The sequence below is a fragment of the Monodelphis domestica genome, chromosome 2 (genome assembly GCF_027887165.1).
Source record: "Monodelphis domestica isolate mMonDom1 chromosome 2, mMonDom1.pri, whole genome shotgun sequence".
Taxonomy (NCBI): domain Eukaryota; kingdom Metazoa; phylum Chordata; class Mammalia; order Didelphimorphia; family Didelphidae; genus Monodelphis; species Monodelphis domestica.
This window is the reverse complement of record NC_077228.1, coordinates 20,023,833-20,049,491: the sequence shown is the minus strand read 5'-3', so window position 1 is coordinate 20,049,491 and position 25,659 is coordinate 20,023,833. Positions and strand designations below refer to the sequence as shown.

Sequence of the window (25,659 nt, the reverse complement as noted above, 5' to 3'; positions counted from 1 at the left end):
CAAAATGATGTGCTGAAAGTATGAGTCAGAAAGCATCACTTCCCAGCTCCAGAAGTTCCAGTGGCTCCCATTTTTTTTCTAGAATCAAAACCAAACTCCTCTTTGGGGGATTTTAAAGCCCTTTAAGATCTAGCTTCAGCCTTCCTAAACTAATTCTTCTTTACTTCTTTTCTGGCACTCTCTTCTAACAAAAATGACTTCCTAGATATTGTCCTTATACAACATGCCAATCCTTATCCTTTGTATTGACTATTCCCAACTTCCAAAATGCCCTCCATCTTTATTTTTATAAAACCCTCACCCTCCATCTTAGAATCTATACTGTGTATTGGTTCCAAGGCAGAAGATCGGTAAGGGCTAGGCAATGGGGGTCAAGTGACTTGCCCAGGATCACACAGTGAGGAAATGTCTGGGGATGGGGGGGCAGATTTGAACACATGATTTCCTGTCTCTAGATCTGGTTCTCAATCTACTAAACCATCTAACTTCCCCCTTTTCATTTCTCAACACAGACAGGGAGAAAAGAAGGAATAAAGAAGAGATATCAGTGATCAATGGAATCCTAGAAATGATTAGATCCATTCCCTCATTCCCCATTCCCCATCATTCTACCTCAGATCCAAAGAGTTGTCTTGACTTCCTTTTTTGTTTTTTTGTTTTGTTTTGTTTTAAAATCTTCACCCTCTGTCTTAGCATCAATACTGTGTATTGGTTCCAAGACAGAAGAATGGTAAGGGCTAGGCAATGGGGGTTAAGTAACTTGCCCAGGGTCACACTGCTGGGAAGTGTCTGAGGCCACATTTGAACCCAGGACCTCCCATCTCTAGGCCTGGCTCTCCATCCACTGAGCCACCCAATTGCCCCCATTTGTTTTCTTTTCAACAAGGTCATGAAACTAATGACTGTCAGAATCAAAAGTCAAACTCTGATATCCTAACACCATATATTGCCATACTCCAAATACTTTCCATTGTATCAAGATACTCTAGAAAGGAATAAAGAGGAAAGGAGCTAGACAGGGGAGAAGGGAAAGGAGGAGAGAAATGTGAAAGGAAAAATGAGGGACTCACAAGGGCAGGATGAGATAGCTAGAAGGGACCAGCTACCCACCTCAATACTCTCATTGTACATGTAAAGAAACTAATGCCAAAGGCTCTCAGATGATTTTCCCAATGAAGGGAGGAGAGAGGAAGGACTGGAGGAATGAAAAAGGGATTAAAGGAAATGAGAGGAGAACTGGAAGAAGGGAGGACAGCAATAAAGCAAAGGGAGAGAGGATGCTTGAATGGCCTGGCCTAACTCTGACAAAGGAAAGAGGATCAGAATCTAGCAGCTCACTAACTACCACTATAGCCACATCACTTCCTGTCTCTTGCCTTCCATTTAATCATCTATAAAATGAGGAGTCTGGTTAGATGATGTTAAGGTCTCTTTCATCTCTTGCCTTGTCCTTTTCTATCCTCCCCTCTATTCCTATGATAATTTACAGGTAATAAAGTGGACCAAATGACCTCTGGAGTTCCCTCCAGCCTAGTTCAGGGATGCGATCATCCCAATCTCCTTACAAGGATGTCTTAGCTCCTAAGAGATTAGTAGATGGATTCTCATGGTGAGGTGGGAAGGAGAATTGACCAAATTCTTCCTCAGCTCCCTTTCCAACATTTTGACAAATGTATACTATATTTGTTGTTTTTCAGTTGTATCTAACTCTTCATGACTCCATTTGGGATTTTCTTAGCAAAGATACCAGCATGGTTTGTCCCTTCCTTCTCTGGCTTATTTTACTAATGAGGAAACTGAGACCAAAAGAGTAAATGGCTTGTCCAGGTTCATGTAGCTAGTAAATGTCTGAGTTTGGATTTGAACTCAAGAAAAGGAGTCTTCTTGACTCCAGGTCTGATGCTCTATCAACTGCACCACTGAGTTGCCTCATCTTATATGTACTGTACCTATTTATTTACATGTTGTCTCCTTCTTTAGACCATTACTTCCTTGAGGGTAGAGACAGTGTTTTTGTCTTCCTTTGTATCTTCTAGACCTAGCACAGAGCCTGGCACATAGGAATGATTATTGACTTTTGATTAATCGATTGATGTCTTCAAGAAATCTGAAGGAGACAGTTCCTTTGTCAAGGCTCAATTGGACACATCTGAATTGGCACTTGGTCTTCCTCCAGGGCCCAAACACCATCTCTCTGCTTTGCCAGCTGCCAAATCCTGAGCCCTGAAACTCTTTATTTTTTGAGGTCTAATGGGACCCTCTTTGAATCTCACGGTTGTGCTAACACTTGAGAATTTCATAGTTCAAGAGTGCTTGGCACATTTTTTTCCTTTCTCTAATGCCTCTCTCTGTGTCTGAAGTGGCCTTCTTTAAGTTCACCAATTTAGAAACACTCCTAGAGAGATCGTTTGGGCCAATCTGGAAAGGAAGGGCTGGAGGAAGGCAGAGGAAGTGACAGAGGCCTGGGATCCAGAGCATGAGTCAAGATCATTGTAATAGCTGATATCTGAGTAGGCCCAGATACTCAGGCCACATACCCAGGGCTTGCTTGATCCTCATGATGAGGTGAGGGTCTGAAATGCACATATAAATATCCCCATTTCAGTTGTGACTACTGTTGGGTGCAGACCTGTGATTTCTGCAGGTCACGTAGTTCCTGGTATAGGAATTCCTTCTACCATTACAGATTGGCATCTGCAACCGATGGTGTTAGAGAAATGCCTCGAGTCTCTGACTTAAGCACTTTGCCCAAGCCCCCCAAATGCCATACTTAAATCCTTGTTCTTCCTAGATAGATGTTAAAAATGCATAAAATATAAAATTATGTTATAAAAGTTTAAATTTATATTTTATAAATGTATATTTATATTTAATACATTTTATATAATAAATTTATATGATATAAATATAAAATAAATTTATATGATAAATTTATATAACATTTAAATTATAAAAGTTAAAAATATATGAAATATAAAATTATAAAATGAATTATAAGATGAAGTCCTGGAGGGCAAGTGACTGTTTCACTTTTATCCAAAGAACCAAAAGTAACTGGTACATAAGGGGCATTCAACAGGTTGACTTCATTCCAGCTTCCAAGGCTAGCTCCCCTGTCTCTCTGCCTCATTTCACTGAGGTAGCCACCCAGGCTAGGAGAACAGAAGCATCTACCTCCAGGCCACACAGTAAATAACTGGCAGGGGACTAGCTCTTCTACTTCTAAATTCATTGCTTTTTCCACCCTGTCCCAGATTGAGCACTTTCTTCTCTTCCTCTGAGTCTCTCTCGGTCTCTATATTTCTCTTTCTCTCACTGGTTTATTGCTTTCAGAATACCAGATTTCAAATCCAACATTTGTTATTTCCTACCTATATGACCTTGTACAAGTCATCTTGTCTTCATGAACCTCAGTTTCTTCATATCTGTAAAGGAAAAGAATAGGATTTGATGGCTCCAAAGGTCCTTTTCACTTCTAGACCTATGATCCAATATCATCCTTGGGTATTCTCTTCTTCAGACTAAATATCCCCATATCGTTCAACCAAAATTCCTAGAACATGGATTCAAGGCCATTTGCCAGGATGGCATGGTGGACAAGATAGTGCACCGAGAGTCAGAACTATCTGAGTTCAAATCCTACTTGAGACAAGAACTAATTGTGAGAGCCTCAACAAGTCATTAAATGTCTGTTTGCCTAATTGTTACAATTATAGGGTTGGGGGTTTATGACCTCTGATGTCCCTTCTAGATCTAAGCTTATAGTCCTTTGATCCCATGGAACTTTTGGTTGCCCATCTCTGTATATTCTCCAGTTTAGAAATGACTTTTTTAAACCCTTACTTTCCATCTTAGAATCAATACTGTGTATTGGTTCCAAGGCAGAAGAATGAAGGGCTAGGCAATGGGGGTCAAGTGACTTGCCAAGCTCATAATTAAGTATCTGAGGTCATATTTGAACCCAGGACCTACCATCTCTAGGTCATGCTCTCAATCTACTGAGCCACCTAGCTTCTATAGCTTCTACCTAGCTGCCCCCAACAATGTACTTTCAAAACTATAGAACTAAGCACTGAGTTTCAACTTTTTAGATATGATCCAACTATTTAAGGATGCCATGAAAGTTATCACTCCCTTATTCCTGGAAACATCACCAGCCTTAATACAATCCTGATCAGGCTGGGAAGGAGGATTGTCATCATTAGAAAGAATCTCAGAGCCGCAGAGCTCCTATCTTCTCAGTGGTAAAGATGGGTCATCTGAGCACAAAAGGGAACTCAATCCCTCATATTCAAAACCTTCCATTAGCAGATGCCATGCTCATTATCCGAAACACTCTATACTACAAACTCAGCCCTCCAGTCAAACATCAACTAAAACAAACATTTCATGGAGTTTCTCATGCTCTCCCTTTGAACAAAGTAGCAACCTATGGGATAAACCTGAGTGCACCAAAGCTGATTCAGAACTACTTGAATAGCCATGCTGAAAATGTAGGTGTTATGGGTAAATTTCAATTTAGAGAGAAGTCCCCAGTGGAAGACCACAAGGATCTATCTTTAACTCAAGGTGGGGCAATTTTTTTCTTTAACAATAGTGTGGATCCAGCCATGCTTGTCAAATATGAATAAGAAAATAAAAGCCTGGAGGAAATAGCTAAAACACACGAAGATGGTATATAGACAGATGATAGATAGATAGATAGATAGATAGATAGATAGATAGATAGATAGATAGATGGATGGATAGATAGATAGATAGATAGATAGATAGATAGATAGATAGATAGATGGATAGATGGATAGACAGATAGATGGATGAATAGAGAGATGGGCAGACAGAAAAACAGATAGACTTCAGTATGCATGAACAATAACCTGAATTTAGATAAATAAAATGCAGTCAAGATAAATGAAAGTTCTTCGAGTTGGACTTAAAAGAAAATATCATAAGGACAAGACAGCTAGCCAGTGTCATATCTGAAATAGACCAGGTTGGTAGTAGTGGTTTATGGTAGAGAAATATGGTACCTCTGTTCTGAATAGACAGTATATGGAATATTATTATTAGTTCTGGGAACCATGTTTTAGGAAGGATGTTGATATTCTTAAGCAATAATGTCAAATTTCAAAAGAAAAGATCCCTGTAATCTACAAATTAGAAAACCACAGATTCATCATATCTATGTTGTATTGTATTTTTATTTAGTTGATTAAACATGTCTTCATTACATTTTATTTTGGTTTAGGCAACACTAGAGAGTCACAATTGTGACCCCACCCCCTTCTCCACAGGCCATATGTTTGATGCCTCTGATCTAAAGGGAATTGAGATCATTTGATCAGATTGCCTGAGGTAGAAAATACATTTTCCTGGCTTTAGCCTCAGCACTCCATCCACTACATTATCTAGCTGCCCCCTTTCCTCGTCTTTAAATGGATGTAACCATAATACTGATCTCACAGGGTTGTTGTGAGGATCAAATAAGATAAACCATATAAAACTCTTTGTAAACCTTAAGGCATCCCATTACTGCTAGCTATTATTACTATTGTCATTATTTTTATTAATTTATCTTTATTATTGTGTAATTTTCAGAGTTGGAAGCAACTTGAGAGGTTGCCCAGTCCCCATCCCATCTGATGCCCAGAGCCTTATTTTCATTCTGAAAGTAGCTGTTTCCGCTGAATCCAATTTATTTGTCTCTCTCTCCCTCCAAATGACACTCTAATTTTCACCTAGCAGCAGTACATTCATTCCCATGCGCATGCAATTAGAGACCAACCCAGAAAGGGTAAAAGTGTTGCCACCTATTGGCAGAAAAGGTGTGACTTTTTTTTGTTTGTTTTGTACTCAGTTTGCAGTTAAGAACACCATGTAGCAAAAGAAATCTAATTAAAACCCCAGCAAGGCTCCATCCCCAACATAACTGCTATAATAGTTGCATTATTTTTGATAATAATACAAATAGAGTTGCTGTTTTTAGCCCACACACATCCTTAATATGGACCACTAGTAACAAAGTTATCACTTGGCTCCTGGAAAAGTGCTTTAGTGCAAAGAGTGTTAGGCTTGAATTTAAATTCTGCTTTTGGGTTAGTGTGAGCTTGGCCAAGGCTTCCTCCGTATAGGAACGTTAGCTCACTCCCTTACACAATAAGGAGGTTGGGCATCATATAGAATTAGAAATGCAAAGGATCTTTGGTATCAGCCAGTCAAATCTCCTTCCCTATGGAGAATATTGAGACTCAGGGAAAGAGGGGAAGGGGGAGAGGAAGGGGACTTGTCCAAGGTCAAACTGAAAGCAAGTGATTAAGCAATATTTGAACCCAGGTAGTTCCTCTGGCCATGGATCTCCACTATGTTGTACTATATCCTTTGAATGTCAAGGTCTATTCCAACTACACTGTCAATGATCCCAAACATGCGTGTGCATATGTACACCTATGTCTATACAAATATTAATATTTGATCCCAACTTTGCCCAAGGTTCTGTTTTGTTTTGTTTGGATGTAAAGGTTCTGTGACTTTCACATTTTTGAAAACCTTTACAAACCAATTTCCCCTCCCCAGGAGAAAGAATAATCCCAGCAAGGTAAGCACCAGAAATAACAGATGTGTTTTCCAAAGATTATCCCCAAGGGACTGAAACTAAAGGTTCTAATAGATGCAGATGTCCTGAAAAGCAGCAAGTTTATCCTGTAACCTTGCCAAGGTAACGCCTGCTGTTCGTGATGCTACACTGGGGTTAATGGCAGGGACTGGAGCACAGATAATTCAAGGGGAATCTACAAGGCAAACAGACACCAGCAGCGTTTTTCCAATAATTTAGACTTGAAAGCGGAAAATCTTTATGGAAATTATCTCCCACTGGCTGTGTGACCTTGGACATGTCATTTCTCTCTGGGCTTTAGTTTCTTCATCTAAAAATAAAAAATAGTCCAACTATATAATCTCTAAGTTCTTTTCTTGTTTTAGGATGTAGTGAGTCCATAAAAATCCTGTGTACTCTCTCCTTCAGCCAGGAGAATTTGACCTAAAGGATGCCTAGCTCCTAGCCATATATATATATATATATATATATATATCCATATATGGATATATATATATCCTTATATATATATATATTGATCAGCAGCTGTGATTTGAGATGCTCTTGGAAGTCCCACCCTCCAGATATCTCCCCCATCTTGACTAGATTTCTATTATTAACCATTCATTTCTTTATAGGAAAGATTTCTCTCTTTCTATTCCCTTTGGCTAGGTAAGAAATTATAAAATGTTTGAGTTAGAAATAATCTTAGACGAGGCAACGTTAAACTATAATATATTCAATATGAGAATATTGGCTAAAGACCAGAGACATGAGCTCTATCCTGGATAGTTTATATGTGCAGTATTGTATAAGTTCTAGAATATATATCTATTTATGTGTGTATATGTATACACATAAAGATTCACATATACATATATGTATGTGTATATACATATTAATGTTTATAGGCAAACATCTATAATTATGTATATATCTAAAATATATAATATATCCTCATTTTCTCATCATCATCATCATCAATGAGAATAAAGACAGCCAACAAGAGGCAAAATATTCCCCCAATTCCCTCCCCATCATAAAGGTGGCCTCTGTAACCCAAGTTGCTTATTTTGCGTGTTCTTCCTTAAAAAGCATGTTTTTGGAATGATGTTCATAGTCTGGAAACTGTCCAGAGAAGGACAACCAGGGTGGGTGGTGTAGCCCAAATTATATGAAAATCAGATGAAGGAACTGGGCATGTTTAGACTAGAGAAGAAAAGCCTGAACGGGGGAGGAGAATCCAATGCAAGGGAAGACAGAAAAGATGCCTATTTTGAGGTATTAAAAGTCGGCCTTATAGAGGATAGATTGCATTTGTTCTTTAGCTCTAACAGGCAAGAACAAAAGCAATAGGTGTCAGTTGCAAAGGGGGCAAATAGACTCAACACTTGGTGCTAGGGACAGCTCCTAACAATTAGGGTTTCCCAGAGAACACCTTCCTCCCTAGAAGTCAGTGTGCGCTAAAAGTAAGCTGGGCACTTCAGGTGGAGCCTGAATAGGGCAGAGCACAATATAACCAACCACTAACTCTCTAGGTCCTGCACACTGAGGTTTTCCTAACATGGTCTAAGATTTTGGTGAGGGTGTCAGGGTCAGGGTTTATTTCATATTGAGCTAAAACTTCCAGATTTTTGTGGGCAGTGAGATGGCTCAGTGGATTGAGAGATAAGTCTGTAAAAGGGAAGCTCTAGGTTTCAAATCTGTCCTTAGACATTTCCTAGCTGTGTGACCCTGGGCAAGTCACTTAACCCCCATTTCCTACTCTTACCACTCTTCTGCCTTGGAACCAGTACATAATATTGACTCTACTAGGGAAGGGAAGGTTTTAAAAACACAAGCCAACTTCTAGATATTTTTTTCTGATGCTGCTGCCTCCTCTCTTGATCACCCAGCATATCTTAATTGCAAAGTTGGTGTTCAAAACCAAGTACAAATTAAGACTTGACATGTCTTCTGTCCAGTTTCACTTCCTTGCATATGGTCCAGATGGCAAGGTCACTGGGGATCCCCATTCTCTCTTTAATGAGTTTGCTGCCTCTACAAGCTTTGTATCACTTGCACATTCTATGAGGATACAATGTGTGCCTTCATCCAAGTAAGTGATTCAGATGTTACACAGTCGCAGGTCAGATGCAGATAGATACCTTGGCAACTCCATTAAAAATCACCGTCCAAGGTAACATGAAATCATTCATTATTAACTAATTATAAATTAACTCTTTGTATCCAACTTGTCCACGAGTCTTTAATTCACTGAAATGAACTATTGCCTAGCCTATATCTTTCCATATTTTTCTCTAGCTTAGAAATTTGTTTGTTTTTTAAAGCCACATTGCTATATAAAGACTATTGCTGTGACTTTTACTAAACAATATTATGGAAACAGGCTTAGCCTGGCATGATGTGGAGTTTTTCTTCTTCTTTTTTTTAATCCTTACTGCACATCTTAGAATCAATACTGTGGACTGGTTCTAAAGCAGAAGAATAATAAGAGCTAGGCAATGGAGGTTAAGTGACTTGCCCAGGGTCATATAGCTAGGAAGTATCTGAGGCCAAATTTGAAACCAGGACCTCTTGTCTCTCCAGGTCTGGCTCTCTATTCCTTGAGTCACCTAGCTGTTCCCTTCATGATGTGTTCTTGCTGAACCCCATTGAAAGGCTGCCAGTAGTTTGGTGAATAGAGCACTAAGCCTCCAGAAAGACTTGAGTTCAAATTCTACCTCAAGCATTTTGCCTGTCTGCTTCAGTTTTCTCCATCAATAACATGGGAATAACAGCACCTATCATATTTGAATTATTGAGAGGATCAAATAAAGTAATATTTGTAAATTGCTTTCCAAATATTAAAGCTCTATATAACTTCTATTACTTTTATGATGATGATGATGGATTGATAGAATCATTGAATTTTAGATTTGTGCAGGATTTAGTGGCCACCTAACCTGACACCTCCTTGTAAAGAATAACCACCATTGGGTCAGCTAGATCTGGAGATGGGAAGTCCTGGGTTCAAATTTGGTTTCAGATACTTCCTAATTATGTGACCCTGGAAAAGTCACTTGAATCTCATTGCCTAGTGCTTACCACTCTTCTGCCTTGGAAGCAATACACAGTGTTGATTCTAGGGCAAAAAGGTGTGGATTATTTTTAAAGCCCCACTGTGTCACAAGATGGATTTATATCACCCTCACCATCATATTCCACCAGCCCCTCTAGCCAAGAAAGAGGCTGCATTGGTGTCACAGAATGGGGGAAGCAATAATTTTCCCTTGAAAGGACCTCATACCATCACTTCCTCCCTTAGCTCTTCATTCATTTTAGTCCCATGGCCAGAATGGAAGACAAACATCCCAGCAAGCCAGTAGTATGTAAAGGGGCAGAAGAAAGACAGTGGAGAAGAGCTACTATATTTAGGATGAAATATTTCCTCACTAATTTGCCTGTCTTCAACCCCAAGGGGCTCCTTGGGCAGGCAGTCAAGGCTAAGTATTCTCTAGCTCTCCTTCTCCAGAGCGTCCTCTTCTTTACAGTCACTAGGTAAGTCAGCAGTATTCAAATCAAAGGAATTCACATTTATGCAAAGCCTAGAAAGTGTTGTCCTTAGCCCTCCATCTTCCAGCTTCAAGCCATGGCAGCCCCTATCCTTTATTTCTAAAATGCTCTCTATACTGCCCTCTGCTTTTTCAAATCTCAAGCTTCTCTCTTCTGTAGGAAGTTATATCTCCTAATTGTTGGTATTCTTTCCCTCCTCTTCCAATCATCAATTTCTGTCTTCAAACAGCTTATAATTTAATGGAGAAACATGAATAAATGAGGTAGCTAGATGGGACAGTGGATAGTTTGTTAGACTTGGAGTCAGGAAGGCATGAGTTCAAATCCAACTTCAGATACTAATTAGCTATGTGACCGTGGACAAATCACTTAATACTCCATGCCTCAGTTTCCTCATCTGTAGAATGGGGATAGAAATAGCAATGGTTAATATACTGAGTGAATTGCATTTGGCAACATTTTGGCATCTTCTTCATAAGAATGACCAGGTGGCTCAGTGGAGAGATCATTAGATATGGAGTCAGAACTGTGTTACTGTTATTCAGTCAGGGCCAATTCTTCATCACCCTGTGGATTATACTGTCCAAGGGATTATATTAGAAAAGATACTCTGGTGGATTAAGGAGTCAGAAAGAACTGAGTTCAAGTCTAGCCTCAGATACCTGCTAATCCAGAGACTCAATTGCTGCTTTATTTTCCTCATCCATGAAATGGGCTTAATATTAGTCTCCACCTCCAAAGCTATTCTGATAGTTAAATGAGATAACATTTGTAAGTGCTTTGTACACCTTAAAATGCTATGCAGATACCAGCTCTTTTTAAATTAGGGTATGTTTAGGAAGGACTCAATGTGGAGCAAAGAAAAGAATGGCTTCGAGTCAAAGAGCACACTCCCAACAGTGCCAACTGCCAGGCTCTGAAACTCTGGACAAGTCATTGTACTTGCCTGGGTTTCCACATCTACAAAAAAGAGGAGGTTGAACTCCATGACTCTACAATCCCATGAGGCAAGAGACTCTAACATTAATGAGCTAGTGCAATGGATAGAGAACTGGGCCTGGAAATAAGGTGACTGTCTCCCTGAGTTCAAATCCAGCCTCAGACACTAGTGATCTGGATGACCCTGGACAAGTCAATTCACCGTCTTGGCCTCAGTTTCCCCATTTATAAAAATGAGCTGGAGAAAGAAATGCCAAACCACTCCAGTATCTCTGCCAAGAAAACCCCAGATGGAATCACAAATGCCTGGACACGACAAACAGGCAGACAACAACCAAGAGATCCCTTGCAGCTTTGAATAACCTTTGAACATATCGCACAGGATGGACAGCCATGGATGAAGCCCAGGCTGCATTGCTGGAGAAAACGTCCCCATTAATGAGATTGCAGCTTCCCTGGACTAAGGTTTTATTACAAAATACAGTTTAGAAGCCAGTGCCCTTTAACTAGAAATCCCTCCAATTTCCCTTGATAGTGAGGTGGAAAGATGCCTTCCAGCGCATCTCTGACCCTCCCCCATCGCCTTTTTTGCCTGTTGCTCAGGATTTTCAGAGATGTATTAAAATGTTTTTAATTAAAGCAAGATAAGGCATTATTTTCCAAGGCTACTCTGCATGCAGCGACATCATCACTCTCATTACGTCCTGTTACAAACAGGGGGTCTGAAGCAGGAATTCATTAGCAAGCCCTTTGAGCAGCGCTGCTGAATGTGACTCGTTAAGGCACAGGCTCCGCGTCCATGTCCGGTTGGGAAGCCCCTAATGAAGGCTTCCTGAAAATCGTCCAATTGCCCTGGCCTTTGTGAAAGGAGGCAGTGAGTGCTCTTGCTCCTGACACAGCCCAGCTCTGCAATCTCCCTTTCAGGGCTGGCCTTAGCGACAAACCAGGGAAGAGAGGACTTCTGGGCTTATCCCTCCTGACCAGTAAAAAACTTAGTGAGGAATCATGATGCTATTAATGATAGCTGACATTGACATCACCCTACAGAATCTTTTTTATTTTTTTAAGCCCTTGCCTTCCATCTTGGTGTCAATACTGTGTATTGGCTCCAAGGCAGAAGAGTGGTAAGGGCTAGGCAATGGGGGTCAAGTGACTTGCCCAGGGTCACACAGCTGGGAAGTGTCTGAGACCAGATTTGAACTCAAGACCTCCCATCTCTAGGCCTGGCTCTCAATCCACTGAGCTACCCAGATGCCCCCTACAGAATCTTTTTAAAGCCGTACCTTCACTCTTAAAGTTAATACTAAGTATTGGTTCCAAGGTAGAAAAGCAGTGAGTGCGAGGCAATTAGGGTTAAGTGACTTACCCAAGGTCACACAGCTGGAAGTAGCTGAAGTCAAATTTGAACCTAGGACCTCTCATCTCTAATTCACTGAGCTACCTAGCAGCCCTTTAGCACCGAATTTGTAAAATATTATTAACAAGTGATCTTATAATAATTATGTGAATTATGTGATCTGATTATACCCATTTTACAGGCTGAAAATCTTTAGTTGCTCAGCTAATAAGTATCAGAGATGGGATTCAAAGCTAGGCTTTCTTGACCCCAAGTCAGTGTCCTCTCCATTTAGCCACATACTATTTACGTGAAAATTTAATCTTTTTAGAGTTAATCCTATGAGATGGGAAAGACAAAGGTGATGTTATAGATGAGTAAACTAAGGACCAGAGAGAAGTGATTAAGGATCATAGAGCAAGAGTGAGAAGGGACCCTGTAGCCCATCAAATAAAATGTTTCTTTGTTTGCTTTCTACTTGGAATAAAATGGGTCTCGGGTGATTAATGGGCCTGCCCATGGTCACCTAAATGGGAAAGGCAGGATTTACACCTATGTTCTCTAACTCTGGTGCTAAGACCACTTAGCAAAGAAGGCAGCACTTGTTCTCACAGCTTCTGAATATATCTCTGATGATCTTTCTACTCTCTTTTCAGAGATATTGCCATTAGATTGGGAGCTCCTTGAGGGCAAGTTCTATTTTATTCTTTGTACCTGAATTGCTGAGCACAGCATCTGACACATAGTAGGTGCTTCATAAATATTTTTTCTGATGATGATAGTGATGATAGCTATCATTTATATAGTGCTCTCAGGCTTGCATGATACTTTGGAATGTCTATCTCATTTGATCTTTGTAACAGCTTTGAGGGATGGATGCTATTATTATCCCCATTTTACAGAGGAAGAAACTGAGAAAAGTAGAGGTTAAGTGATTTACTCAGAGTCCCACAGCCAGTAAGATTCTGAGGCCAGATTTGAATTCAGAAAGATTAGCCTTCCTGACTCTAGGCATGGCACTCTACCACCCCATCTACCTGCCTGACTGCTTTCCTGACTGCTGGAATGTCCCCGTTGCTCTAAAAACATCACAGGATCCTAAGATTTGGGGCTAAAGGGGAATTTAGAGAAGATCTGGTGGGCCCCCTTCTGTTTCCACGTGCCTCATCTTTGACACCCAGGCTCTTTCCACTAGCCTGTTCCAGTGGGAGTGTCCCAAGGTCTAAACACCGAAGCTCTGCACATCACCTTCTGTGCTCATCTCATTTCCCAGACCCAGGGCTTCAGGGATAGCACATCCTGCTGCTGACATCTGATTTTGACTTTGTTTGAGAGGGAGCAAAGGGGTTGAAAGGTCGAAGATATCAGCACAAAGACTTAGGCAGATGGGTACCCTCTCAACTGAGATATTCTCTGCTAAGAACCACGGCCACTTTGAAACAGGGATGGGAGGGCAAACTTTCCCACATCCTGGCTGTGTGTCATTTTGTGAGTTCCTAAACCTCTCTGAGCTCCTATAATTCCTTCATGAAAATACAGCCTATACTAGTTTTAAAGATCAAAGGAGATGATACATTTAAAGTGTTCCAAGGACAAGGGAGAAAGGTGAGGTATTCTGAAGAGAGAAGGATTCTCTTCTGAAGAGAGAAGGGAGTGGGGGTGGATAATAACTCCACATTTCCCTAGAACATAAAGGTTTATCAGACAGTTTCCTCACCTCTGGAAGACAAGTAGTAAAAAGATTATCATTTCCACTTCACAGCTTCCCAAGTTGAGGCTCAGAGTGGTTAAAGAACATGCAAATGATCACCCAGCTAATAATAACCTTCAGATTTTGAACTTGAACTCGGGTCTTTTGGCTCCACTCTATTATGGTAAAGGAGGAAACCCCCTTGTAGGCGAGGGCTAGACTACAGGGCATCAAGATCTCTTTCATCTTGTAAATGAAAATATAATGAGAGAGAGAGAGAGAGAGAGAGAGAGAGAGAGAGAGAGAGAGAGAGAGAGAGAGAGAGAGAGAGAGAGAGAGAGAGAGAGAGAATGTATATTGGAATCCTTCAAGTTCGGGCTTTGCCTCCCACAATGCAGTCAGAACAATATTGGTTCCTTGAGACAAAGGGAGCCATCAGTGGCCAAGCAGCTGCCTTCATTTCCAAGGTGAACGAGATAGATATTCTCATTGCCCAGCGGTTGCCCTTTCACTATTTATGAAGTTGAAATGACGCTGTCCTGATAAAAGGCAGGGGTTGGGGGGGAGGGCGCCCTCTTGCATATAATGGTCTATGGGGAGGGCCCCCCTAGCTCCCCAGGCTCTGTTTCCCTGCAAACATCGAGCCATGGCAGAAAAATGCCTTCAGTTCCAGCCCTGGCATCAGCTGGGGGCATCCAGGAACGGTTTATTTAGCCAAATGAAAATTTATAGCTTCACAAAAATAATAGTGGCATTTGGGAGGGAGAAACAATTACCCGCACACGATCTCATGCCTGAAAATTGCACCAGCAGTAAAGGTAGGATGGGGCCCAGATTGCCCAGTGCTGGCTGACATCAAAGGCAGGCTGGCTGCTTTTTTATCTCCAGTTTTAACAATATTTCCTTTGATCTTGGATGCTGTGAATCAGTGTGGAGGAAGGAGGGCATTTGTAGGAGGGGGGGGGAGCTGAAGGGGGAGGAAAGAAGAGATTCCTGAGTTTAGATGGAAGGAGGCAAATCACACTCATTTTAACTGGATGGAAATATCAGGCTCACAATAAAGAAGATCATTTCACCTAGTGGCTGAAAGAGGGAAGCATCTTGCAAACACCAAATCCTTAGCTTGTAATTAACCAGGCAACAAGTGTCTTTGAGGCACACGGTTTTGTGGCAACAGCAGGCTGACATTCTGAAGCCTTCCCGGTCCCACCCATCATCCTCTGCTCTTCTCTGCTCTGCATGGTCCATCCATGTGTAGGAAAACTCCGCAGGGTTTAGCAAGGGAACTTGGGAGGCTGCACTTCCAAAGCTTTATTTTATAGATCAGGAAATGGAATTCCAGAGATTAGAAATGCTTTTTGTCCAGGATCACATATAGTAGAGCTGGAATCTGAACCCAAATATCTGGTCTCTGCCTTTTATTTTAAACTGACCAGAGAAGGAAGGAGATGAGAAGATGGGGGATAATGGGAAGGAGAGAAAGGGAAGGGAAGAAGAAAGTGGAAATTGGAGAGGGAATGAAGAAAAGAGGAAAAGGGAAAAGAGGAGTGAGCTAGGCAAAAGAGGTAATGGGAGAGTAAAGGGAAGGAGATGAAGGGAATAGAAGTGAATGTAAGGGGGCCAGGCAGCTAGGTTGCTCAGTGGATAGAGAGTCATGCCTGCAGATGAGAGATCTTGAGTTCAAATTTGGCCTCAGATATTCCTACCTCTATAGGAAGTACCCTAGGCAAGTCTTTAACCCCAATTGCTTAACCCCTGGCTCCTCTTTTGCTTGGGAACAGATTCATAATATTGATTCTAAGACAGAAGGTAAGTGTTTTTTAAAAAAAAGTATGCTCTTTGAGGGTAATGACTATCTCATTTTTATATCTCTATCTCCAACTTCCTAGCATAGTGGCTGGCACATAATGGGTACTTAATACTTAATTGTTGACTGATTGAAGAAAAGAAAGTTCCTAGCAAACTATGGGGGTCTTAGAGGGAAATGTAGATGACACCAGAAGGTTTTGATTTGGAGTATTCATTGATATAGAAAGCATATGAGCAGATGAGGTTATAACATCACAAAATTTGGGAGTTGGAAGGGACCTCGGTAGCCAAGTAAGCCAATCCAAGAATCCCAAAGGAATCTCTACTCCAACACACCAAAGAAATGGCCATCTAACTTCTGCTTAAAGGAATTCAAAAAAGGGAATACATCACCACTCAATGAAGACCCCTCCACTTTTTTACAAGTTGAATTGTTGGGAATTGTTTCCTGACATTCAGCCTAAATTGGTCCCTTAGCAACTTCTACCAACTATGCCTGGTCCTGCCCCTTGGGGTCCAACAGAATAGTCTGATCCTTTGGTCGTAACAGGTCTTCACATACTTGAAGACAGCTATCATCATGTCTTATCTCCTACACACACACCCGTGCGTGCGTGCACACACGTATACACACATATGTGCACACACACACACACACACACATACACCTCTAATCTTTTTTTTCTAGGCTAAACATTTCCTGTTCCTTTAACCAGTTTTCATATGACATGGACTGAAAGACTCTCCATTTTAAATTTCCTTCCTCTAGATATTTACCTTATTAATGTCCTTCTTGATCTGTGGTTCATAGAACTGGACATAATTCTCTCAAATGTGGTTGAAACAAGACAGAAGAGAGCAAGACTATCCCTTCCATGTCCTTGAAACTAAATGTCATTCACATTCATTTTATTTTGTTTTGTCTAGCACATGACAGATCCATAGAAAATGCCCAAGTAAAGTAGTACCAGACACTGTGGAGAAGTGTGTAAGAGGAAGATAGTCATGACCATTCCCATGTTCTAGGGCTCCAAGTGCAGAAACTGACAGGCGACCTATTCAAATTATGAGGGGGCAGGAAAGGTGGTTTATTAATAAGCCTAGGGGAGCAATCTGCCAACTAACTTGGGGATCAGAAAGAAAATAAGTGGCAAATGTTTATCTCTTCCCATATTTCTTCTTCCAGCACATGGGCCAGAAGTCTAGGGAATTTATCAAATTCTGTTGAATACCTACTATGTGCTTGGCCTTGAGCTAGGAATATGGCTCATGATCAGATAGAATTTCAATCAAATTGAGGAAATATGGCTATCTATAGTAGCACATCATTAGAAACATCATTTTGTCAGAGCTAAAATATGTGTGACCGACTGTGACTCCACCTTCAAAGAAAAAAAAAAATTCATCATTGAGGGGGAGGAGACAGTGGCCTGGCCAAGCAAGGCTGCATGGGAGATCTGAATGGAAACTTGAATTAAGTCTTATTAGATGAGGAGGCTTTCATAGAGAAAGAAAAGAGAAGACTTTTTTTAAGGACAGGGAAGGGTAAGGAACAATATTCCTATCAGTATTTGCAATATTAATATTTTGGGACTGAACAAGGAGTTGATGGTCAGGTTTCCAAAAACAATTTTAAACAAGAGGTAAAGATGTGTTTGGAAGAAATATTGATTGGGAAATTGAGAAAATATATAGAAAATGGACTAGCAGATAGAATGATATGATTAGTCTTGGACACACCCCATAATTTTCTCAGGCCTCAGTTTCCTCTTAGGTAAAATGAGAGTCCTGGACTGGATAATACCTTGTGTCCATCTTCATCCAGCTCTGCTATCTTCTGATCTAAAATATCTTTCTGCTCTGACATTCTTTTTTCTGAGACATTTCCCAGCTCTGGCATGCTGTACTCTAAGATCCCTTCTAACATTAAATCCTATGATCTTATAATTACTTCTCACAGCTAAAATAATCCTTATAGTATAAATCGCACAAATGTCACCTTGAAAATTTGTATGCTTCTTGCCTTTTCGAAGCAGCAAAATCTGTGAACCAAAGGGGCGCCCACCTATTGGGGAATTGCTAAATGAATCATGGCATGTGAATGTAACAATACAACTGTGCCTAAAGAAATGATGAAATGAGCAGTTTCAGAGGAAAGTTGGAAGACCTCTATGAACTGACACAGAGAGAAGTGGGCAGAACCAGGGAAATGATATACACACACACACACAAGCCATAACAACATTATAGGAAAAAACAACAACTTGAGAGACTTTGGAATTCTCATCGAATCAAATCAATGATCAACTACAATTTTTTATAAAATATGCTCTGCACGTCCTGGCAGAGAGAAGACAGAAACAAATTGTAGTATAAGACATACATATTCAGACATGGCCAATATTCAAATTTTCTTTGCTTGACTATTATCAATATTTGATATGAGGGTTTTGTTTTGCTTTGGGAGAGGGAGATCAGGGAGTCAAAATGTGAGGGAGAAAAAAGAAACACTTTTTAACTGGTAAAAAAATTATTATTTTTTCTGAAAAGGAAAGTTTCTGGCTAGATCTATCATTGAAATAGTATCAGAACTCCAAGATGAGGGACCTTTCTATACCAATACCTAGCATCTCCTATTTTGCAACTTACCATCTTAGACAGTTGCCTGGGGCAGTGAGAGGTTGAGTGACTTGGCCAGCCACCCAGCCAGTTTATGTCAAAAACATGACAAATGCAGGTCTGACTGCTCCATATGATCTCCCTTGTGAATACTGATCATCTCCAAGTTCTTTCTCATGAATAAATTGAGCATTTTATTTTTTTAAGCCCTTACCTTCTGTCTTGGAGTCAATACTGTGTATTGGCTCCAAGGCAGAAGAGTGGTAAGGGCTAGGCAATAGGGGTCAAGTGACTTGCCCAGGGTCACACAGTTGGGAAGTGTCTGAGGCCAGATTTGAACCTAGGACCTCCCGTCTCTAGACCTGGATCTCAATCCACTGAGCTACCCAGCCGCCCCCCTAAATTGAGCATTTTAGATGCTTGAACTTTGCCTAATGTGATATGGGTGATAGAAAAGAATTGAATCTTTGAGGTCTGAGCATCTGAATGTTCTCCTCACTTGGGCCAGTGACTTACCGCTCTGTGGAACTCTTCTCCTTTGCATAATGAAGAAGTTGGGACAGATGATCCTTCTTGGTTAGAAAAATCTCCTTTCCATGGAGTTATTAGGGTTGGAGACTAAGAGCAGGAAGACTTTAAGAGCTTAAAAGGCCATCATGTCAAAATCCATTATTTTATAAATAAGGAAACTGAGGCCAGGGGCGAGGAAGTGATGGAACAAGGTCACACAGCTAGTAAATGTATCTAGTCTTTAGATTTCAGAAACAGTGTTCTCTTTTCTTTGCATCTCCCCCATACACACACATCCCTAACATTTATTTTTGCATATATTGCAGTCTGTATTTGCATACTCATAAATATGTTTTCCCTGCTACAGGAGAACATGAGCTCCATTTGGGCAAAGACTGTGTCATTTTTTGTCACTGTATTCCAGTGCCTGGTACATAGTAGATGCTTAATAAATGTTTGTTGATTTATTGACCTCTAAGGTCTCTTTCAGCTCAGGATCCCGGGAGTTCATGAGCTTTTTTAATGTCCTGGATAACCTCAGCACACATCCCTCTAGAACCATCTTTTTAAGAGAGTCGTGTGCCAGATGTATAGGATTCTAATTCCCACTTTGTACACCCGCCAACTCCATCACTCTCATTAAGAGCCAGAAATCCCAACCACAGTAGCAGAGGAAGGAGATGGTGAGCAGCAATTGTTACAGAGACTTCATTACTTTTATGGCATGTTCGAGTGCACATTTCCTGCTGTAACTAGGTTTACCAAGCACGAGTCCCTTAAAATACCACCATAAGTGGATCTAAAAAAAGCTGTCATATAAGGAAGGTACCAAGCACTTTCACACACACACACACACACACACACACACACATTTCTGGAACCTCACAACCACCCTGGGAAAAAGGCATTACCTTTTGTCATTACCCATTTGTGTCATTACTCACTTATGCAGATAAGTAAACTGAGGCTCACAATAAAAGTGAATTGACCAAATTTTATGACTGGAAAGTCAAGCTCAATAATAGCAATAATAACAGATAGCATTCATAGCCTGCTGTAATATCATCTTTGCATATTGTTTCATTAGATACTCACAACTTTTAAAGTATGTGCTAAAAGGTACTTTGACACTGATGTTGGGGATTTTAACCTGAGGTCAAGATTTCAAATGTCCTATGAACTTACATGTAGAAAAATCTACTTTTTAACACAATTGTGATTTCCTTTGTGGTCCTATTCATTTTATTTCATGAATTTAAACAGTATTTTTAGTCAGGGAAAGAGTCCATAAGCTTCATCAGGTTGTCCCAGGGGTTCAGGGCATTTAAAAATGGAAAAGTCCTCTATATTGGAGCTGAGAAAGGGTTTAACCATTCTGGATGGGAAGGTGGAATTATGGGAAAAATGGAGGCTAAACTACTCTTTTCTTTTGATGCATAGGTCTCAATGCTGAGCAGAAACCTCAAAAAGATCAAGCATAATAAAAAGAAAAGTCCTAAATATACCAATGTATTTGGAGCAGCACTTTTATAGTGGCAAAGTACTAGAAACAAAGTAAATGCTTATCAATTGAAGAAATAATAAATGCAATGTAATATTCATGTACCACAAGAAAAATAAACAAAAAGAATTCAGAGAAACTTAGGAAGACATATAAATGGATGCAAAACAAGGTATTTAGAAAGACAGCATATACAATACCAATGATATAAATTAAATAATTATGGCCCCCAAGAGAAAAGAAATGAACTTTTGTTTGAAGAGGTGGGGGATTATTGTATGCAATATCTGAATTGGTTAAAGTATTATTTAATTTGCTGAATTTTTTTTCATCTTTTTATTCCTTATTTTAAGAAATCACCACTGAGGAGGAAGAACATGTATTCAGAAATGAGGAGGAGGAGGATGAAAATATCAATAAAAAATTTAGGTTTTAATTCACTAACATTGTGCATCCCACTAAAGCCCTATTAGGTGGCAGTCAAGTGGCTCTGGGACCTTGAAGGCTATGTTAACAGTGCGAGTTTCAAAAGATGCTTCCAAATTGGAAAGGTTTTGAATGCAGGCATCAAGATGTGTTAGGGATTCCATCTTACGAAGGCTAGCCTCAGGACATTCAAGGAAGGTAATCCTTAGGACATTGCTTAAGACAAGATGAAATGTTTTGACCAAAACAATTCATGAAGGCCATCTACTAGGACATACCTTATCACAGTCCTGACAAATGGTAAGTTCTTAAATTTGCTGAATTGACTTGGAGGGGTTGAGATCTATTTTGTGGGAAGGACTATCCAGACCATGAAGTCAGATGTCTTCTAAAATCTACTAGAAAGAAGGTGATCTCTTTCAGGACAGGAATTGTCATTTGTAGAAATTTTGTATTTTTCTAGTTCCTAGCACAGTGCTTTGCAAACTAGAATTACTTGATAAATGGCCATGATAAGGTAAGTTTTGAATGTTGCAGTATATTTACAAAGTATATTATAAAATCATTTCATAGCCTGTCTTTTGTATCATACTAAATCTTACAGTCTAACCAGCAAGTGATCTCAAATCAACCATCATCATGGAGAGAGTCCTTTTAGGGAACAATTTCTCAGACCTTTCTCAAACCATGGCTGTTTGATCTTCAAAGGCATCCTTGAAACTGACACCTATCCTATTTTACATCAGTCAAGTCAGAAAGACAACTCAGGATGAACAAGAATTTATTAAGCACCCAATTAACACTTGGTATTTTATTAAGAAACAGATATAAAGGAAAGGGGAGAAGTCTGCTAGAAGGCTAAAATAGAAAGGTCCAAATAATAAGAGCTTTAGATCCTAGAGAACTTTTTATTTAGTCCCAGAAACAATAGTTCTGGAATTCATTGATCAGAAGGGATAAGAGGGGCATGTAAGACTAGGGAGATCACTTCGGCATTTGAGTAGAGGTTGGACTACATTGGAGAGAGACTTGAGATGGGGAGAAAAATTACAGGGTAAATGAAATCATCTAGGCAAGTGGTGATGAGGAATTGAAGCAGGGCAATAGCTCTTAGAGTGAGTCCAAAGGGACATATATGAGAAATGTTCTGAAGGTAGAAATGATGAGATTAAGTAGTAAATTGGATATATGGAGTCCTTGAGGGTGGAGAGTCAGGGACAAGAGTGGGATTTTTTTTCAGATTTAAAGGACTGGAAGAATGGAAATGCCCTTAAGGGTAACTTGGAAGTTCATGATATAGTGTTTCGCATACTAGTCAAATCTCTACAAAATTGTAAGGAGACCTGACACAAGAGGTCACTGGATCTGGAATAAAGAATGCCAGAATTCAAATCCCGCTCTCAGACTCTCACTACATGTGAAGGCAAGTCACTGACCTCTGCGTCTCTAAAATTGGAAAGTTAGACTTGATACCATCTAAGGTCCCTTCCAGCTCTAAATCTATGAATAGAACTTCCATATCACAGAAGATCACAAATGATAAGGAACCCAAAGCAAAGTAGAAAGAGGCATGACAGGTAGGAATAGTCTGAAGCATATTTCCAGTTGCCTCCAGTCAAAGGCATAAAAGATTAATGAAGATAGAAGTGAGTTGGTCATCTACCAAAATTGAAAGATAAAAGAAAGACATCTCAAGGGCTGCATCAGCAGCCTTAAGATATTAAAGAACAAGGAAAAGACAAAAGTCTCTAGCATCTTGGGTAACATCACTGTGAGATCATATATAGAAGACACGGCCAAGAATTTGCTAGAATGGAGATTCTTAACCTTTAATGTGTTTTGAGGCATTTGAAAAGTGTATTGAAGCCCATGGACTACCTCTAATTCTAATGTTTATAAAAGTGGTTTTTTTTAAATGATTGCAAGATAATTTAGCATTATCATACAGTGACTAGATTTTTTTTTTAAAGTTCACAAACTCTACATTTAGAATCCTGATCTAGAAGGAGAATGTTTAAAGAAGATAGAATCGACGCTACTAATGGGGACTCTTCCTACAAGGAAATCACAAATTCATCGACATATCTCAAAAAGACCTTTTCCATCTCTTCTCAGAACTGAGGCACATCAGAGTTTAAACTATATTGCTTTTCTCTTATTTGTACATTCTTGGAAATATCCTAAATCCCATTCCACTCTTTTTCAGGTTGGAGATGATATCTCCAATGAGGTAATAAAACTTGAACACATGGCCATGTCTTCCTCAAATTTCTTGTAATATCTGACTTTTTCAGTTAAAAGTTTATTTGGTTTTAACTCATTTGCTAGCTCCTATATCAGCCTTTCTTGAAAATTGTCCCTATCCCTTCTCAAATTACCTTGTATTCCTTTGTCTCCTAATTTAGTTTTTGTTTCACTTTTGTATTGGTACCACTAAGTATAATGATAGGTATATGAGAGGCACATAATTAGTGCTTGTTTAATGAAAGAATGTTGAACAGATCTGGGTTCGTGTTCAAATCCAGGATTCTTCCCCCTTCCCCCTTCCTTCCAGTGCCTCTTCATGGACTTGTTATCCATTCCAGTATGACCATCTTCTTTGTGTTCTCCATTGCTGGTTTTCAGTTGTGCTCTTTTCTCTGGAAAGAAGGTTAACCAATTTACAAATAAATTATGATCCTCAGCTTGAAACATCATTTGCCCAATTCCCAGCTTTCTTTTAACCTATTTATTCAAATTTTTTCTTAATATATTTAAATCAATTGGTAGAAATTAAAAGCAAGACAAATGAGGCAGGTTGCAAACATTTTTATGCACATTTAAATAAAGAAAATTAAACTTAAGATTAATAGGCCAGACAGGTAGCCATGTAACATGATTTCCCTCTAAAGCAATTTATTTCCATTGAAAATGTGATAAATAACAGCCCAGTGATATAATAATTACCCATTTTGGGTTTGTCAGATGGGATGTAGACATTTTTCTCCAAAGTGAAAACATCCTGTGTGCTTTAAAAAGAGAGCGGCACACACTCAATAAAGCTACAAACCATGACCCCCAAAGAAATTGAATTGGCCATTTGTATTCCCGTTGGTGCAGCTGAGGAAGTATGACTTCACCCCTGAGGGCCCAGCCTCCTTCTTTTTGATAAAAATCCTGAAATCTGCTTCCACCAGACCCATGGAGAGGCCATCAATTCACTGCTTTGCCTCCCCTGTGAAAGATGAAGTCCCCAAATCATATGGGCTCTGGAAGAAGGTGGCTTTTGAAGGTCATTGGAACACTGGTCCTTTCTGTCATTAGCCATGATGATTTCCAAGTGCCGGGGGCTATGGAAATAATTGAGGGAATTTGGAAATCAGGTCCATTTCAGCCATAAGCAAAAAACTGCTCAGTAAGTATTCATCAATGCCAACTCGATTTGATTCAATGAGCATTTGTTAAAGTCACGTCCATGAAGCAGATCCCAGGCTGAAAAGGAAAATAATCTCTGGCCTCAAGGAGTGTCTATTCTGCTATTCTCTGTCACCAAGAACTGCCCAATTCCTAATACCATCAAACTCCTTTCAAAATATCAGCGTGGCCTCTCCGAGTCCCGGACCTGCAGCTGGCAACATGGCAAAACATACCAAGAAGGTGGTAATTGTTGGTAAATATGGAACATGTTATGGTGCATCCCTCAGAAAAATGGTGAAGAAAATTGAAATTAGCCAGCATGCCAAGTATACCTGCTCCTTCTGTGGCAAGACCAAAATGGAGAGACGTGCTGTGGGTATCTGGCATTGTGGATCCTGTATGAAAACAGTAGCTGGTGGTGCATGGACCTACAATACCACCTTTGCAGTCACAGTCAAATCTGCCATCAGAAGACTGAAGGAATTGAAAGACCAGTAAAGCTTTTACTTAACAAATTTCGGTAGCCCAAAAGTCCATCAATAAATGGGTTAATTTATGTAATAAAAAAATATCAGCGTGATATTCTCTGGGTTGGAGCCTATGGGTCCGAGACTCCAAAAGTCACTATGTCAGGGCACGAGGGCACACCACTCTTTCTTCCAAACAGCCTCCACCCAGCCATTGTCTGAAAACAATCCTTCCCTGTGTCTGAACTCCTTATTGGTTTCATCCAGTTCTCTCCCAATGACTAATACCTGGGGTTTCTTAGAGAAGAGTAACCAACCAGATAGCCCCAGGTGAGCACCTTCCTCCATAGGATGGGATTTTTAGCCTGGGGCCATGGACTTGATTTGAAATAACTGTGTCCCTATGATGGGTCTCATTTGAACGTCCAGGTATTTTATGTATTTAAAAATATGATTCTGGCAGCAGAGAGGTGACTCAGTGGATTGAGAATCAGACTCAGAGATGGGATCTTGGATTGAAATCTGGCCTCAGACATTTCCTAGCTGTGTGACCCTGTTCAAGTCATTTAACTCCCATTGCCTATTCCTTAGTCCTTACTGTTCTTCTGCCTTGGAAAAAATACATAGCATTAATTCTTTGATGGAAGGTTAGAGAGTTTTTTCTTAATCAATTAAAAATATTATTCTGAGAGAGGCTACATGGGATTCACCAGATTGCCAAAGGTGCTCATCATAAGAAAAAGAGTAAGACCCCTTGCTTTAAGGGACAGAGTGAGAGCCTCTATGTTCAGCCAGAAGGTATGTAGAGTGGTGCGTCAT

The 25,659-nt window shown here is 40.0% G+C and overlaps 1 protein-coding gene across 1 annotated transcript; it reads left to right on the top strand.

Moving 5' to 3' along the window:
* The first annotated feature begins 24,565 nt into the window (after positions 1–24,565).
* On the top strand, positions 24,566–24,942 carry LOC100018938 (60S ribosomal protein L37a-like). The gene has a single exon (XM_016429885.2). It carries the CDS (start codon positions 24,593–24,595, stop codon positions 24,869–24,871), a length of 279 nt encoding a protein of 92 aa, XP_016285371.2. The 5' UTR covers positions 24,566–24,592; the 3' UTR covers positions 24,872–24,942.
* The last annotated feature ends 717 nt before the right edge of the window (positions 24,943–25,659 follow it).